A 14,206-nucleotide genomic window follows, 5' to 3' on the forward strand; every position below is an offset into this window, starting at 1 on the left:
ATAACGATATATTACAACAAGCACGTTATAGAGATGCATTTTTGTATACGTCAAACATATTTTTTTATCAACATAACGATTATGTACATTGTTTACATTGTTCACAGATTTTTAACGTATATTTCAATTCTATAATCATACGCACGTGCTGTAATGGTCTGCTGAAGGATTACATCTGAAGTGAATTACCGCCCTCTATAGTCAACCTTTAAGTTGGTATGTCGTTCACGCGTCTTTCATGCATGGTATTTGCTATGCATATGGTGACATTCAGAATCTACCGACTAAACGACCTGGGAATTCATATTAATTAATTGTAGATGATGTCATGTAGAAATATGGTTAATAAGAGTGTGTAGGTGGTTTCATAGCCAGGGTGAATTTATGATTGATTATGATTATAAATATGATTTAACTTCATATCATATCATAGTACGTTTTCTATTTAATTCACTGCAAACCTGTAATAAATATGTGTGCTTTGTTTTAGCAGAGATTTCTGAGGAATATTCTACTCGTACAACAAGTGATGCCCAAACTTCCGTTTGTTTTAAAAAACGTGAATGAACTTACATCCAGGTCAAATATCTTAATTATCCTTCAGGTTTTGCTTAATCCCTTTCGTGTCTCGTCAATGACACATATTGATATCTCATCAAAGATGTACGCTTCTAAAATACATATTTCCAAATAAAATTCAATTGTTGCCATGTTACAGATACTGAAAAAACATGAACATTCTTGTTTAAAAAATGAATCTTTCATGTAACAAAGCACACGACAAGGACCCGTTCGAGACGTGTGTTTCAAATCAATATTGCTTTGGTTTCAGTTTGAAAGGCATTTCTATGTGTGACATCAATTCACCGTTAAGTTTCTCATATGAATATTGGACATCAAATTTACAATTGATCACATGCAGGTGTACAGATCCCGTACAACTGTACAGGTATACCGTTAGACGGACTAAGCGTACTTACAAGAAAAAACAGTTCTTAAATGTGCCAAATATTGCTTACGTATTATCTCCATGCACGAAATTAAATTTCTATACCATAAAATATTTTTATCCCTATCTTTCAATTTCATAAAACAGTATTCAGTGTTTGTGTGACGCCGATATTTTATTGTTTTAGCCACGTAACGGTATATTTACATGCTGCATGGCCTAGTTGCAATGTATGATTAACCGTGTCCAGCTGTTGCTTTTACGAAATAGACATCACATTATAACCGCATATTATGATCCAGACAGGTGAGAATATCATAGCAGATAAGATAGCTGACACGTGCTTAAAATTCTGTGCTTAAAATGAAATAGTCAGCATATTTCCCATACCAGTCTCGCGTGCGTATTCCTTGAGACTGAATACGTCATCCATACTCGGGATGCAATACTTTTATCAAAATTAAATTCATTCCATATTTGAAGTCACAATTTAGATTTAAATTTGAAGGATTCTCACGTGACAGAAGACATTAATTACAAAAAAAGGAAACCCCAAAACGATGGTAAGCGTAAAAAAAACATCAAAACTAATGTTTTTCTTGTAAAAAATGAAAATTTCTGATCATCAAAACTCACACTGATTTTAAAAAAGCAACAACAAAAAACCCAGCCTTTTTCAGTCCATTAAGTAAAACGAATCATCCGAGTTAATCAGTCACTCCTCAAAACAGCTCCAGTATCATCCTTTTGTACATCTCCTTCAACAAGATGTCGATAACTAAATTCATATCTGTGTCAAATTTGTCTGTTGTAAAACTTGCAATCATACTTACAAATTATACCCAAACATATAATTTCTGTTTACTTTGCATATGTTTGAAACCGTGTAGATGTGCCTATACTAATTTAATGACCTCTTGTGTATGCATGTCTATACTAATTGAATGATCTCTTGTGTATGCAAGTCTCTACTAATTAAATGATGTCTTGTGTATGCATTAATACAAGTCTTTTATATCAAATGTGCAAAACTGGAAAACCACGTGTTCATTTCATCAGTGCCGGGCATAGTCTTGAAAAAACATCAGTCATTTTTCTTTTAAGTATCTGGAAAATGACTTTCTCCATCCCTCTAGATATAGTCTGTTTGCAAGAATGATTTAACACATAGGTTCAAAGGAGGGGAGCCTAGCTTCTTATGGCGATCACCAGACGTTTGGGAAATGTCTATACGACTTGCAGACCGTCTCAAGTCCGAAATGCACCTCGTATGTTTCAAGTTAAGCTACTATTATGGCCATATGATCGTGATTTAAATGCTTCCGTGCCACCCTAGACCTAGGGGTTCTACTAAATAGCGAATCCAGAAGACAATGATATCGCACTGTTACAATCCGTCGAGAACGATATCCATATATAAATTGATTTAGATGTTCTTTCGCTTTAATATATATTGATTAAGAATGAATCATTTTCACCCATACAACGCTTCACCAATTTCCACATATGTTTTTCAAAAGTATTGATGTCTTTAAGAGTGATATGACTGGATTTCGTTTCTACAGATTGTATTTTGTGTGATTGCTGGCGTTCTATGAAATACGGTTAGTATTTCAACTTGTAGGAATTCAAATGAAACGGACGAGAATGCTGAAATGTTTTCAAAATTTGTATTTACAAATGTTAACATAGACGTATGAAATCTACAATCGTGACTATACTAGCATACATACAGTCGGACATACATACAACCACTCAATAGTCGGGTCTTTACCCACTTTACCCGGGACTTTACCCATCGTATAATAAATAAAATGCCAGGCCTGGCTTTGAAGCCGAGGTCCGGCTAGGAATTCTAGCACGAGGTCCTGTTTCACAATTGTCTCATTGCCAGGCCCGAACAAACCAGTAAAGGTTTCAACAGGTACGCAAAGGACAGAACAGGACCGAGCAGGTCTTTCAGGTCCTCCAATGATGCCCTGGCACCTCAGCCGACAACCATGCCATAGAATATTGGTAGAACGGTCTCACTCACAAGCCATGATGACGTCACTTTACAAAATAGACCCACCACGTGATAACAATGGTTTAATTTGGGCTAACTATCCATTCAATTATGTTATGATAGTTGAATCTGGGAGGTTTCAATCAAGTGTATGATCGAGTGTATTTAAAACGGAATGAAAAGTCAGAGCACGTGCTAATGGCTTAAGCAGACGACACTTCGCGGTTGTGGCGCCACCTGGCAATGTGACGTCACTTCCGCATGAGAGATTCCGTAATGCTGTTCACTACTAGTACCTCAAAAATCAACATCTCCAATATAACAACAGTTAAATTAATAAAATTTTAAAAGGCAGTAACAATATTCTGAGATTCAAATTGTTTGGGCTTCACCGCAAACGACAGAAAGTATTGCATTTGGCTAATTTGTTTTGGTCCTAGATCTGGCTACCATGTGAAACTCGTGGAGCAAAATAAAATGGACGGAAAACTAGAACAAATGCTATGTGTCGACTACAGGAAACCATAGCAACGGTCTCAATATACATTGGTATATATTTTTGGTAAAAAGTTGAATAAAGGAACTGTACCTTCGACGCATGACTCCCCGTGAGCGGTAAGGGTCAAATGTCAAAGTTCGTTCCTAGTCACAATGAACAGTCTCACTGAGCACCACAAAAAGTCCTTATAAAGAAATACATGGCAAGCTAGAGGAGATACCGCTCCATATCACTAGTCTTTGCACAGCTGTTTCTCAGTTCGAGTCTTTCTCGTATTTTCTCGTCATTTCTCGTCTTCTTTGAACTCGCTGTAATACTGTCCTAGTGATAAAACAAGCATATTCTTTGGGAGTTCCATTTTAGTCAGGTAAAAATACCCTGAGAGAGTCTCTGGCTTTGCTTAACTCTTCACCCATGCAACCATTTCGTCTCCACCGGAAGTGAAATGATGAGAGAGATGCTGCAGAATCTTTCGGAGCGGACGCACCGGAAACCATCAACTGCGCATGCACCATATTGCAGTTTGGAACTGAGGAAGTGGGTTTCACGACATTAGTCTCTGTGACGTCACGTGTATTGCACGACCGGAGGGGGATGAAGTGATGTGATATGGGCTAAAGAGTTTATAGGGGAATGCTCACTCGGAGGTGTGGGCATTCCAGCCGCACTCTGACACACATACCACTCGCTGAGATTTGTAGGGTGGGGGTGCACAAGTCCCGGGGCGCCAAGGGACAAGATGGGACTACTTTGCGACAAGGATGACGAATTGAGAGAGTTTGATGACGTCACAGGAGCGCTGGAGCTGCTGGTTGTGGGGCTGGTGGCCGGGGTGGAGTCACTGCTGGGACTATCGGGGTCGTCAGAGTCGAAGGGGAGGGGAGAGGTCTTCCCGTGGACTTTCATATGCTTCCTCAGAGAACTTGGATGGGTGTAGCTCTTGTCGCAGCCCTTAACCTTGCAGTTATACGGCTTGTCACTGGTGTGAACGTGAGAATGTTTCTTTCTGTCGGAGGAGTTGGCGAAGCGCCTGTCGCAGCCATCATATTCGCACTTAAAGGGCTTCTCTCCTGGAAATGCAAAAAAAAAGAGTTGTAAATACACCATGGTGAGAAACAATATGGACAAAGTAGTTTTCATTCTGAAGCAAAGAGCCTGAGCAAACCGCTCTAACAAAACACAGAATTGCTTTAAAAGAGGACAGACGGAATTGCTAAATGCATACAAATTGACAAAACGGTTACGTTTACTCGTTGTACGCTACAGGTCAATATTTCTGCGTGTTCAAATACCGATGCTTTTCAGAAATGAATTTGTCCTGACCCAAGCAATATTCAGATCCAAGACACTTTTCTCAACGTTCAGCATTGTATAGTCTGAGGACTTTCATTGAAAATACCTATTATCGTACAGCTTCAGTGTTTGTTCGTTCAATCTGGTAGGAGCTTATGACAACACCGTCAGATGGGGATCAACAAATATGCTGTAAATCTACAATTATTGATAGTATGATTTGGAATAATATTTACCCTGAAAATATATTATGTAACATTGAAAATTCGCAACAAATGATAAAATAACATCCTTCTTCTCGAGTGGTTTTAATACTTGGTTTGAATGCGGGATATATGTTTGTGTAATGTCGGGTACAAGTGTGTCGGAAAATCGAATGCTTTAATCATCCATATTAACTCTTATCGAAGAACAAGCATTTCAAAACCTTAATTGTCACTGAGGATAGCAGAAATCACACATGTTAAATATTAAACACGTTGAAACATGGCCAGCTGATATTTTACATTTTCCAGTGTTCTCGACCGAATTTGCAGCAGTTTGTTCTGGCAAACTAGATATCACTTTAGTGAGAATTTACTCACAAGTAATCCCAGGAGAAGTATAAAACGTGCACTGGTATTAGAAGCGAATTCGGAGTGTTTAATGTTTTACTTGCATAACGAGGTGGCATGAGAAAAGCCTGCATTTCATCAGAAAACCGGTGCCGAATTTCACTAAACCCAGATGGCTCATAGGCCCGCGACACATATGGACTTGGAGTGACGATTTAGTGAATTTGGGGAAGATTAAACCAGCTTTTTAAAAGGATTTGGGAGAAAAGGGAACTGACTTTTTATCAGCTTTGGTTTACTATTTCACAGAGGTCTACATGTATCGTTATATCGTTGAACACAGAAACATTTTATGAAAAATGAATTCTGACATTTTCATAAAGATTTATGCCCTACTACACAAATATCTGTATTAGAAGATTGAGTTTTCCCCCCTAGATTCCCCAAGATATCGAAATATAATGTATTTACGTTCCCTACGAGAGTTTCGTGGTTTTAAAATTAAATTAGTAAGCGTATCAGATTTAATTCTTTTAAAAAATAATCACATAGCCAAGACAGCAAGAACTCATCGGGTTTGAAATCGGATACCAGCTATTACATGACAATTCTCAAAACAACCCATTATTCACCCAAGTTTCCCTACCTATAAAAAATTAAAATACTGTGAGAAGACATGATAATATCTGCAAAGCTTGTTTTACTATTATCAAATATCATTCTATACTTTTAAGCATGGGGATAAAACAAACTTATTTCAATTTAATATAAAATAAAAACCCAGTAATTCTGATACGGTGACATTTGACACTACCCACTACTTCCCCGTACCAAGTTCACTTATTTAATTGGGATAAATCGTCAGCATCAATTCGAGCACGAAGAATTGGCGATTTAATGAAAATATTTACCAGGACCTAACTATCTCTCTACGCGAGGAAGGATTGCATTGTAGCTTTCAATTGCACAGCCGCTTAATGCTAACGAAAATTAAGTTTGCAAGCGGTGATAGTCAATTTAGCCCGGTCACGGCCACGTTAATCCACTCAAGCTTAATAACTGAACAGGGTGAATAGGATAAAGCTGTATTGCTTGATATAAACACTCTTATCGAGGATCAGCTGATCTCACCGTCTGACAGATGGGATTTGCGTTAATACCGCGTTATGATTTGTTTTTTATCACAAGAAGGTATTGATACTCGAGAATGAAGTTTGTGATTTACATTATGCCTCATGCAAATATTTATGTTAGCGGTAAGCTGATGTGTCGATTTAATTATGATCTGGATGTTTAGTTATGTCATTAGGAGGCTCTAACCAATCTTTAATCCGCTACACTAACATGGCAGGTGATTAGTGGTTTTAATCTAGGTTTGAACTGTACGTGCATTTCTCAGGAGAATGGGGCACCGATGTTGCGAAGTTCATTAAGTTTAGTTGGAGAAGATAGTGATATTGTAACACTAATAATAACACCTTGTTCACTCACAGAATCTACATCTAAATTAAACATTTATTAAATATTTTAATCATTGAGAATGCAACCTAGTATATGGCTAAAGATGTGTATATTTGGGGATACTCTGCTGACTGTTGAAACACTGCATAATTTCGGAAATAAAGCCTGGTTGGATTTATTCAAAATAAGTTGATATATGTGAATAACAGCAGGTGATTCTCGATATTTGATTGACAGCTCACACCTGTGGGTTTGAGATTGTACTGATCAGTTGGTATGAAACTGACAAATGTGTGTGAACTTTGAACAGGCGTACCTGTCACGTTGGTGACGAGAGATTGATAGGTAGGGTGTAGATACAGACTCCAGATATCGTCCAATTGTCACAACATATCCTGATAATGACTGGCTAATCGTGTCGAACACAATCTGCAATACCGCATGAATTTCAAAAATGTACATCTTGCGTCACTGGTTTTTTAACGAATACTTCCTTAAACGTATTGACATGACCGACAAAATAACAGAAAATATTACTCCTGTCATCATTAATTTGATTCGAAAAATTACATATCCCGATGAAATAATATAAAACTTACAAATTATGTTGTGGTTTACACGGCAATACATCGAATAGATAGTTATCTATACCTATTTCTGTTTGATGCTGATTCGGATAAAATTGTTTTTTTTTCACCCATATATAACACTGGCAATTATGAAATGTTTCAATGGATCCAAATAGAGCGCAAGACAATCAGTGTTTATACAATGGCGTGGGAAATTATGTTTTCGTCAGATGGCAATATTTTGATCGACGCCAAGGAATCGATTGTAGTTTTCTGTCAGCTATTATGATTCTCCAGTCATGGGCAGAGGAGAGCGATGCCTCTATCACGGTGTCTGCTAAGGCCTTTGTGTCCTCCCCTAACCAGTTATGAATATATTTCTATATACCCTAATAACCAGTTGTACATACTGTTAGGAAGGTGACATAACGTTGTCGAGCGTGGTTATGTTACTAGCACGCAAACCAGAGAAATTAGTTGTTTGTGAGAAAAAGATTAGCAGGTATTTGCAATGTAATGTTGTTAATTTCACCGCTGCTGTAATAGACAATAAACACAGATCACAAAATCAAAGGCTTCCGTGTAACTAAACCGGTTATGGAGTGTCTGTGGTTATAATTACTTCGGACGGGAATAGATACGTGTTTTAATAAAGAATACAGCTGCATTATTAAGCATGGGAGTTTGTATTGTAATGTGATATTAAATCAAAATATGCTCTTGAATAGCGAGAGAAGAACCGTTTTGAAATCTACCCTTGTCAATTTCATGGTGACGGTACTCAATTTCCTGAAAGATTCCAACCCAGACTAGTGATGATATGTACAACTGAATGACAGCATAACTTTGTTAAACATAGCATGCAAAACTCAGCCATACAGGCGGCTAATGCAATGTTATAAATATATCCTTTCAGTCATTAACAAATATTGCCATTTGATGGTAATCGTAAATAATAATAATAATATTCCAAATGACATTTCATTTATACTTAACGTTAAGAGTAAAAACTTGAATTCTGAAAAATAAACAAGAACTTGTGGCGCCAAGAGTTTCGATTGTTAAATTGTTTATTTCGTTTTGTTTAGAAGCTAACAATATCGCGTATAGTAAGAAGGCCAGAATCCTAGGCAGCTAAATGACATGATTGTTTACGTGAAAATGCCAAGAGACTAATTAAACTGTTTTTGGTAGGTAGTTAGATACTGGTCCTATTTTAGTAATGTTCCTATGTGAAAGTAATTGTTAGGGAAAACGATCTTGATTTGGATAGTGTACATTCAACTTGGTCCATTCTGCATTTCATTCAATTACAAACTACTCGCAGAACGGTTAATCAAAATATTTTCAAACTCCTGACGGACTAATGGCGCAAATTGCCTAATTGATCATTTGGAATTTAGGAAATTGATCATAATTGTATGATTGGTCTTCTGGCTAACAAATACTCGAACCATTACGTTGATAAATCGCGTCAGGAGCATCATAAAACGATTCTTAAATTTCAGATTTAAAAAAAAATCGTTTGTTACAATTAAACCTTTTTTGTCTCCTGTTTGAGAATATATTCATTCCCAAATTGTCGCTATGGCAACGGAGAAAATATTGTAAGGTTTAAATGTCATTGACAGTAATTAACATGTAACCTACTTTGTCGCATAATAACCGTCATTGTGTGATAGCGGCGTGTGATATTGCCAGACACATGTGTTCCACAGAACCACAGGCACATAGAACAATTAATTCCATGGTCTTTGTCCTGAGTCGACTAGTAAGTTCCAACCACAATGAGATCGTCACCATTTACCAAAATACTAGAGGAAGAAGACAAATGTTCAAAAATGATACCGTTATAATTAAGAACAAATTCTACGTGTAAATGAATAAAGATCATAAACACATGCTTAAAAGTTTATTTTCGTAATGGATGTTACACACCTTTAGTGGTTTAGAACAGTAATTAACTGACAGCCACTACTAATTACTGTAAACGTAATTACCAACAGGTTTAGCAAGCACAGGAAAAACGTGCTAATTCTTTGCAGCTTTCTTTAATTATTATATTACATTTCAGTCGTTTAATCCTGCAAGTGGATTTTGTGTGTAACTATCTTCTCATTAGGTAACTTATGTAACTACCTTCAATTAATCATTACCATAACATCTACTGAATATTCATAACTTTAAATTATTCATTAAAAATATAACGATACAATATTACAAATAAGTTCATTACTGATTATTCAATATTATTGAATTTAGTTTCTTGCCTGTTATGACTTTAATGTCATCTTTGCAAATATTAGTATGCGATTCCAGTCATTTTGTAAGTATACTTAAAACAGCTGAAATATTTGATGAAATAATAACAAGTAAAGGTTAGACATATGAGTGTTATTCTGACGAGGGGTAAAAAACACCCAGTGACGTGAAGCGTCTCAAAGCCGTCCCACTTTTCGCGGTCTTCATTCGGCGTTTTTCAGCAAACAGATTTAAGCACACGTTTAAATGATTAACAAATCTGAAGCGGATTTTCGCTTCAAAACCCCGAGCACTTTCCCTGGCACTACTTCTTCCAGATTCGCATTTAAAGAATGGTCAAAACATCTTGGTCCAACCCCCAGTTGCTAAAACGCTTAAGAAAAGAATAATGGTTTTGCCAAGACTCACCCCCTCGGGAGTGTGGGGGTCCGTGTGGGGTCCGTTTCACCCCTGCCCTGGAAAAGTGTTCGACAGGGTTCCATAACCCCGCGGGTCCAATAAACTCCCAATGTCTTATTGTTTTAAACGCCTCGTCAGCTCTACACTGAAGCGAAGGCGCAGAGGCCCATGCATTTGATATGGCATAGTCGTAACTTTCAACATGTGTGTTTTAATTCTGGTTTCACGTTACCTTATTTACATGTTTTTCTCAAAGAAATTTCACCACTTATTTATTTAGATTGTGACGTGTAAATTCGAAACTGTCAATACTCCGTGTTTGAGATATTTCGTCAGAAATAAACAAATTGGTTTGAACAATAAACACGTCTCAAAGTGTGTTTCAAGGGATTGTACAACGTTGGTAAAAAACGGCGAGATCACACATAATTAATTTCCTAATATTATAAGGAAGGGACTGTCCTTCCGTGAAAATACTGCACGTAGCCCTTAGGCGTTTTAGTTCAGGCCCACAGACAACCGTACTTCAATACCTTTCTAAATTCTTTCTCATCCTAATGCGATTAAGCGAGTGTTCCGTGTTAAAAGAGGGTATGGAGATTACGGTGTCGCGGTCGGAATCTGTTTAAGTATAGTGAAAGCATGTTTTTCCATGTTGTCAAACTCTCCGAGTTATTTTTCGGGTCAAGTCCATGTGTCGTACACGTTTATCGGTACACCAGATTTGATCGGTTTTCAGGATTGACAACCGTCGACTCTGGGCCCAAACACACACTGAATGTAGCTCATTGGTTCCAAGTGGAAGAACTAATATCTTTCCACTTGCGAGCATTAGCTTCTGGTTTTCAGATCAACGACGGGTAGGCTCATCATGGATGACTTTATAGCTTAGTCAACTTTCCCAAACTCCGAGGAAATTAAAAACAGACATGTCAAGGTACTTATTTCCCGCAGCAGAACCATATGTAAGTATCATGAGTCTCACGTGTGTAGAGCGCTGATAAATTTCATTGTAACTGACACCTACACATGTTGATTACAGACAGATATCAATACCTGCATTATTCATGTCATATATTTGTGTAAATTGTCTCGGATTATGCCCTATGTGTTGAATTTCTTGATATTCAGTAACTATTTAATGCGTTAAGCAAAATGTCATTTGTTATATTGTTTAATATTAACTGATAGAGTATATAATCATTTTTTTATAAAATATGAAAAATATTACAATAGCTTTACTTCACTGAGTACCAGGAGAAATACATATTTGAAATAGTAAATTTACAAAATGTATAAATGTGTCGATAACATCAAGTTCTGAAATTACAATAAATGACTAAAATATATCAATAACACATGTAATAAAATCAAACCAACTAATGTTTTATATCTAGGCTACCCTTATCCATATATTTCCCTTATTTCTCCCTTACTCTGAATCTATAATTCTGTTTTAAATTAAAACCTGATTTTGAGGAGCGTTGTTTATATTATTCTATAATCAAATTACCAGCAATATCCTTAGCGATGCTGCTAGGCGGATGGATTTCAGCTATTATAACTTCAAAAGGACAGGATGAAATATTAACGAAAACCACGTTTGTATTCTGCAAGGTGACTTACTGCTGATAATGTAACCCACGGAAAAATGTACTTTGTCAGTCAATCAACCTAAATTATTCAATAGTACCCGTCTTATTTTTAAACAAAATTAACAGAGCGTTTCGCGGCATTATAAAGCACTTACATACATTGTTCGAACACCAGCATTAGAGATATTTCAACATTTTTTTAGTTTGAATTTAGAGAACTAAAATCTTTGAATATTGATTGTAAAGAAAATATTGGTGAAATAAAACACTTTGTTTATGTTTTAGAAATTAGCAGAGATGTTAACGGCTGATAGTAGAGAAACCATCTGGATGTAAACAATTTCAAGGGATTTTCTTAAACAAATATTTACAATGACGATACGGCAGTTAGCATGGCGGAATACAGGGAAGCAAGTCGACTACTTTAATGATCGTGTTGAACGCAATCAAATGTCATCACTTCGATAAGAAGAGGCTTATCACGTTTCTAAACAATCGTGTTTGTATAACAATTACTTGTGCCATGCGACGGTTCGCTTAAACGGGAAATTAACTGTTGTCATAACACGAGGAGAGCGAATGGTGAATAATAAATCCGAGGTGTTTTGGTTACAATATACAGTACGAATGAAAGATTAGGGGCTTCTTAAAGACTCCTGTCTTACGATAAACACAGCAGTATTTAGCTACGGCATTTTACACAAAACATATGGCGTAAAAGTGATATTTACATTTCACATCCGTTAGGAATGTCCATTTCACTGAAACTGACAAGCCGAAAAAATGTCGATTATGTCTAATTGTGCTAATGTTAGGATCTTATACGCTGAACTAGGATGTCAATTTCCTGTGTCACGGTGATCCGTGTCGCTGTGAAAACATAGTGGAGATACAGAACAAGAAATATACACACCTGTATGGGTACGTTTGTGAATCTTGAGATTTTCACTCCTCGCGAAGACTTTTCCACATCCTGGGAAAGGACAGGGGAAAGGTTTTTCCCCCGTATGCACTCGGATGTGATTGACAAGTTTGTATTTCGCTTTGAAGGGGCGTCCTTCGCGGGGACAGTTTTGCCAGTAACACGCGTGGTTTGTCTGTTCGGGACCACCTACATGCTCAACTGTAATATGCGTTACAATTTCGTGCATCGTGTTAAATGTCTTGTTGCACGTTTTCCTCGGTTCTTGTTGTTCTTGGTCCACCCACAAACACGTGTGTTCTTGCTTCATTGGGGGTCGCATATACCTGAAGAACGCCCCGGGTCCGTGGGGTGTCATATTCATAGGATGATGGTTGATGTGTCCCATGTTTAGATGGTGCTGGGGTGGTGGAAAGTGGTCCGTCCGTGTGGTCATTTGGCTAAACTGATCCCTGTACAACGGGACTGGACTGTTCATATTCATATGTCCTGCGTTGTGATGTGCTGCTTCGTGGAGCCCGGGAAACAACACATGGCTTGGGGTGGGGTCGGGATGGTGAGCCGCGTGTAGCCCTGCACTTGAGGGTACGAACATACTGTGATGGGGGGTGGCGTTCGCATCGGGTCCCCCAAGACCCATGTCCCTCCTGGTATGCTGTAAGAACAAGTCTCTTGCTGCGTACCCACCGTGAACAGCGTGGGGGTGAGTGTGTGGCACACCAAATCCATTAGTCTGGGTGGTAAACTGGTGGTTAGGTTGTCCGTGCATACCCCCACCGTCTCCCATAGGGTGGGGCGGGCTCAGTTTGAGGGCCCCCGGGGGTAGGTGTGGGGTGTGCGCAGTATCCATGAACGGGTTGATCATGATGAACTAAGTCCCTGCCTGGGTAGCTGCAAGGGGCCTCGGTGATGTGGGGAGTTGTTGAGATGTATCCACACTCTGCTCTGTTGCTCACATCGGTTGATGCTGTTTCCACAACGGCGATTCACCGTATACAACTCACAATCGCTGCAGTAAGCTTTAAGATAAAGTCGGTTCACTAATCTCAGTGATAAACCTACTGTCAAATGTGGTTGGCTGGACTTGCAAACACGAGTAACAGCCAGTGGATTCAGGCGAAAGTGCTGTTCGTCCCATCCAAAACAGTTGCCTTGTACACATCTCAGCGGGAGGGGCGTGTCAGGATACAATACACGAACGCGCTCATTGGCCGAGCGCTGAGAGATTGACACCTCGACACGGCCGCTCGGCTAGTGGTCGGCCGTGATTGGGTTAAGAGGCCAGGCCCCGCCTTCCCCGATATCTCAGATAGAAATGTCAATCTTTTTAACACACTTTATCACCCGTTGAGCACGGCTTGTTTTTACAGCGATGATCATCCGCGCTTGTGACTGAATACCTTGACTTTCAGTGTTTGACCGTTGACGGGCTGTTAGTTTTGCGAACTGACAATTCACTTTGTTCCCTCGTGTCGTGGTATGCCTAAAGTCAGCGCGACATCTCCACGATATGTGTTCACTGCTACACTGTCAACCCTACAGTTTGAGATATACAACAAATATCGCCAAGATTAAGAAATATGATTACACCACTTGAATAAATTGTTTCTAGTCATACGCTAACCCCTTTCAAGAAACTTTTATGTTTGAACACTATTCGACAAATCACTGAAATCTCAAGACAAGACAAATAATGTG

At 38.3% G+C, this 14,206-nt stretch overlaps 1 protein-coding gene across 1 annotated transcript; it reads right to left on the reverse strand.

Annotated features, from left to right (window-relative positions):
- Positions 1 to 2,600: 2,600 nt before the first annotated feature.
- Positions 2,601 to 13,632, reverse strand: LOC137281307 (zinc finger protein ZIC 4-like). The gene is made up of 2 exons (XM_067812480.1): positions 12,500 to 13,632; positions 2,601 to 4,523 (listed from the first exon to the last, which is right to left on the reverse strand). The coding sequence occupies exons 1-2, from the start codon at positions 13,371 to 13,373 to the stop codon at positions 4,021 to 4,023; spliced, it is 1,377 nt and encodes a 458-aa protein (XP_067668581.1). The 5' UTR covers positions 13,374 to 13,632; the 3' UTR covers positions 2,601 to 4,020.
- Positions 13,633 to 14,206: the final 574 nt, after the last annotated feature.

Source organism: Haliotis asinina, chromosome 4, assembly GCF_037392515.1.
Source record: "Haliotis asinina isolate JCU_RB_2024 chromosome 4, JCU_Hal_asi_v2, whole genome shotgun sequence".
Taxonomy (NCBI): Eukaryota; Metazoa; Mollusca; class Gastropoda; order Lepetellida; family Haliotidae; genus Haliotis; species Haliotis asinina.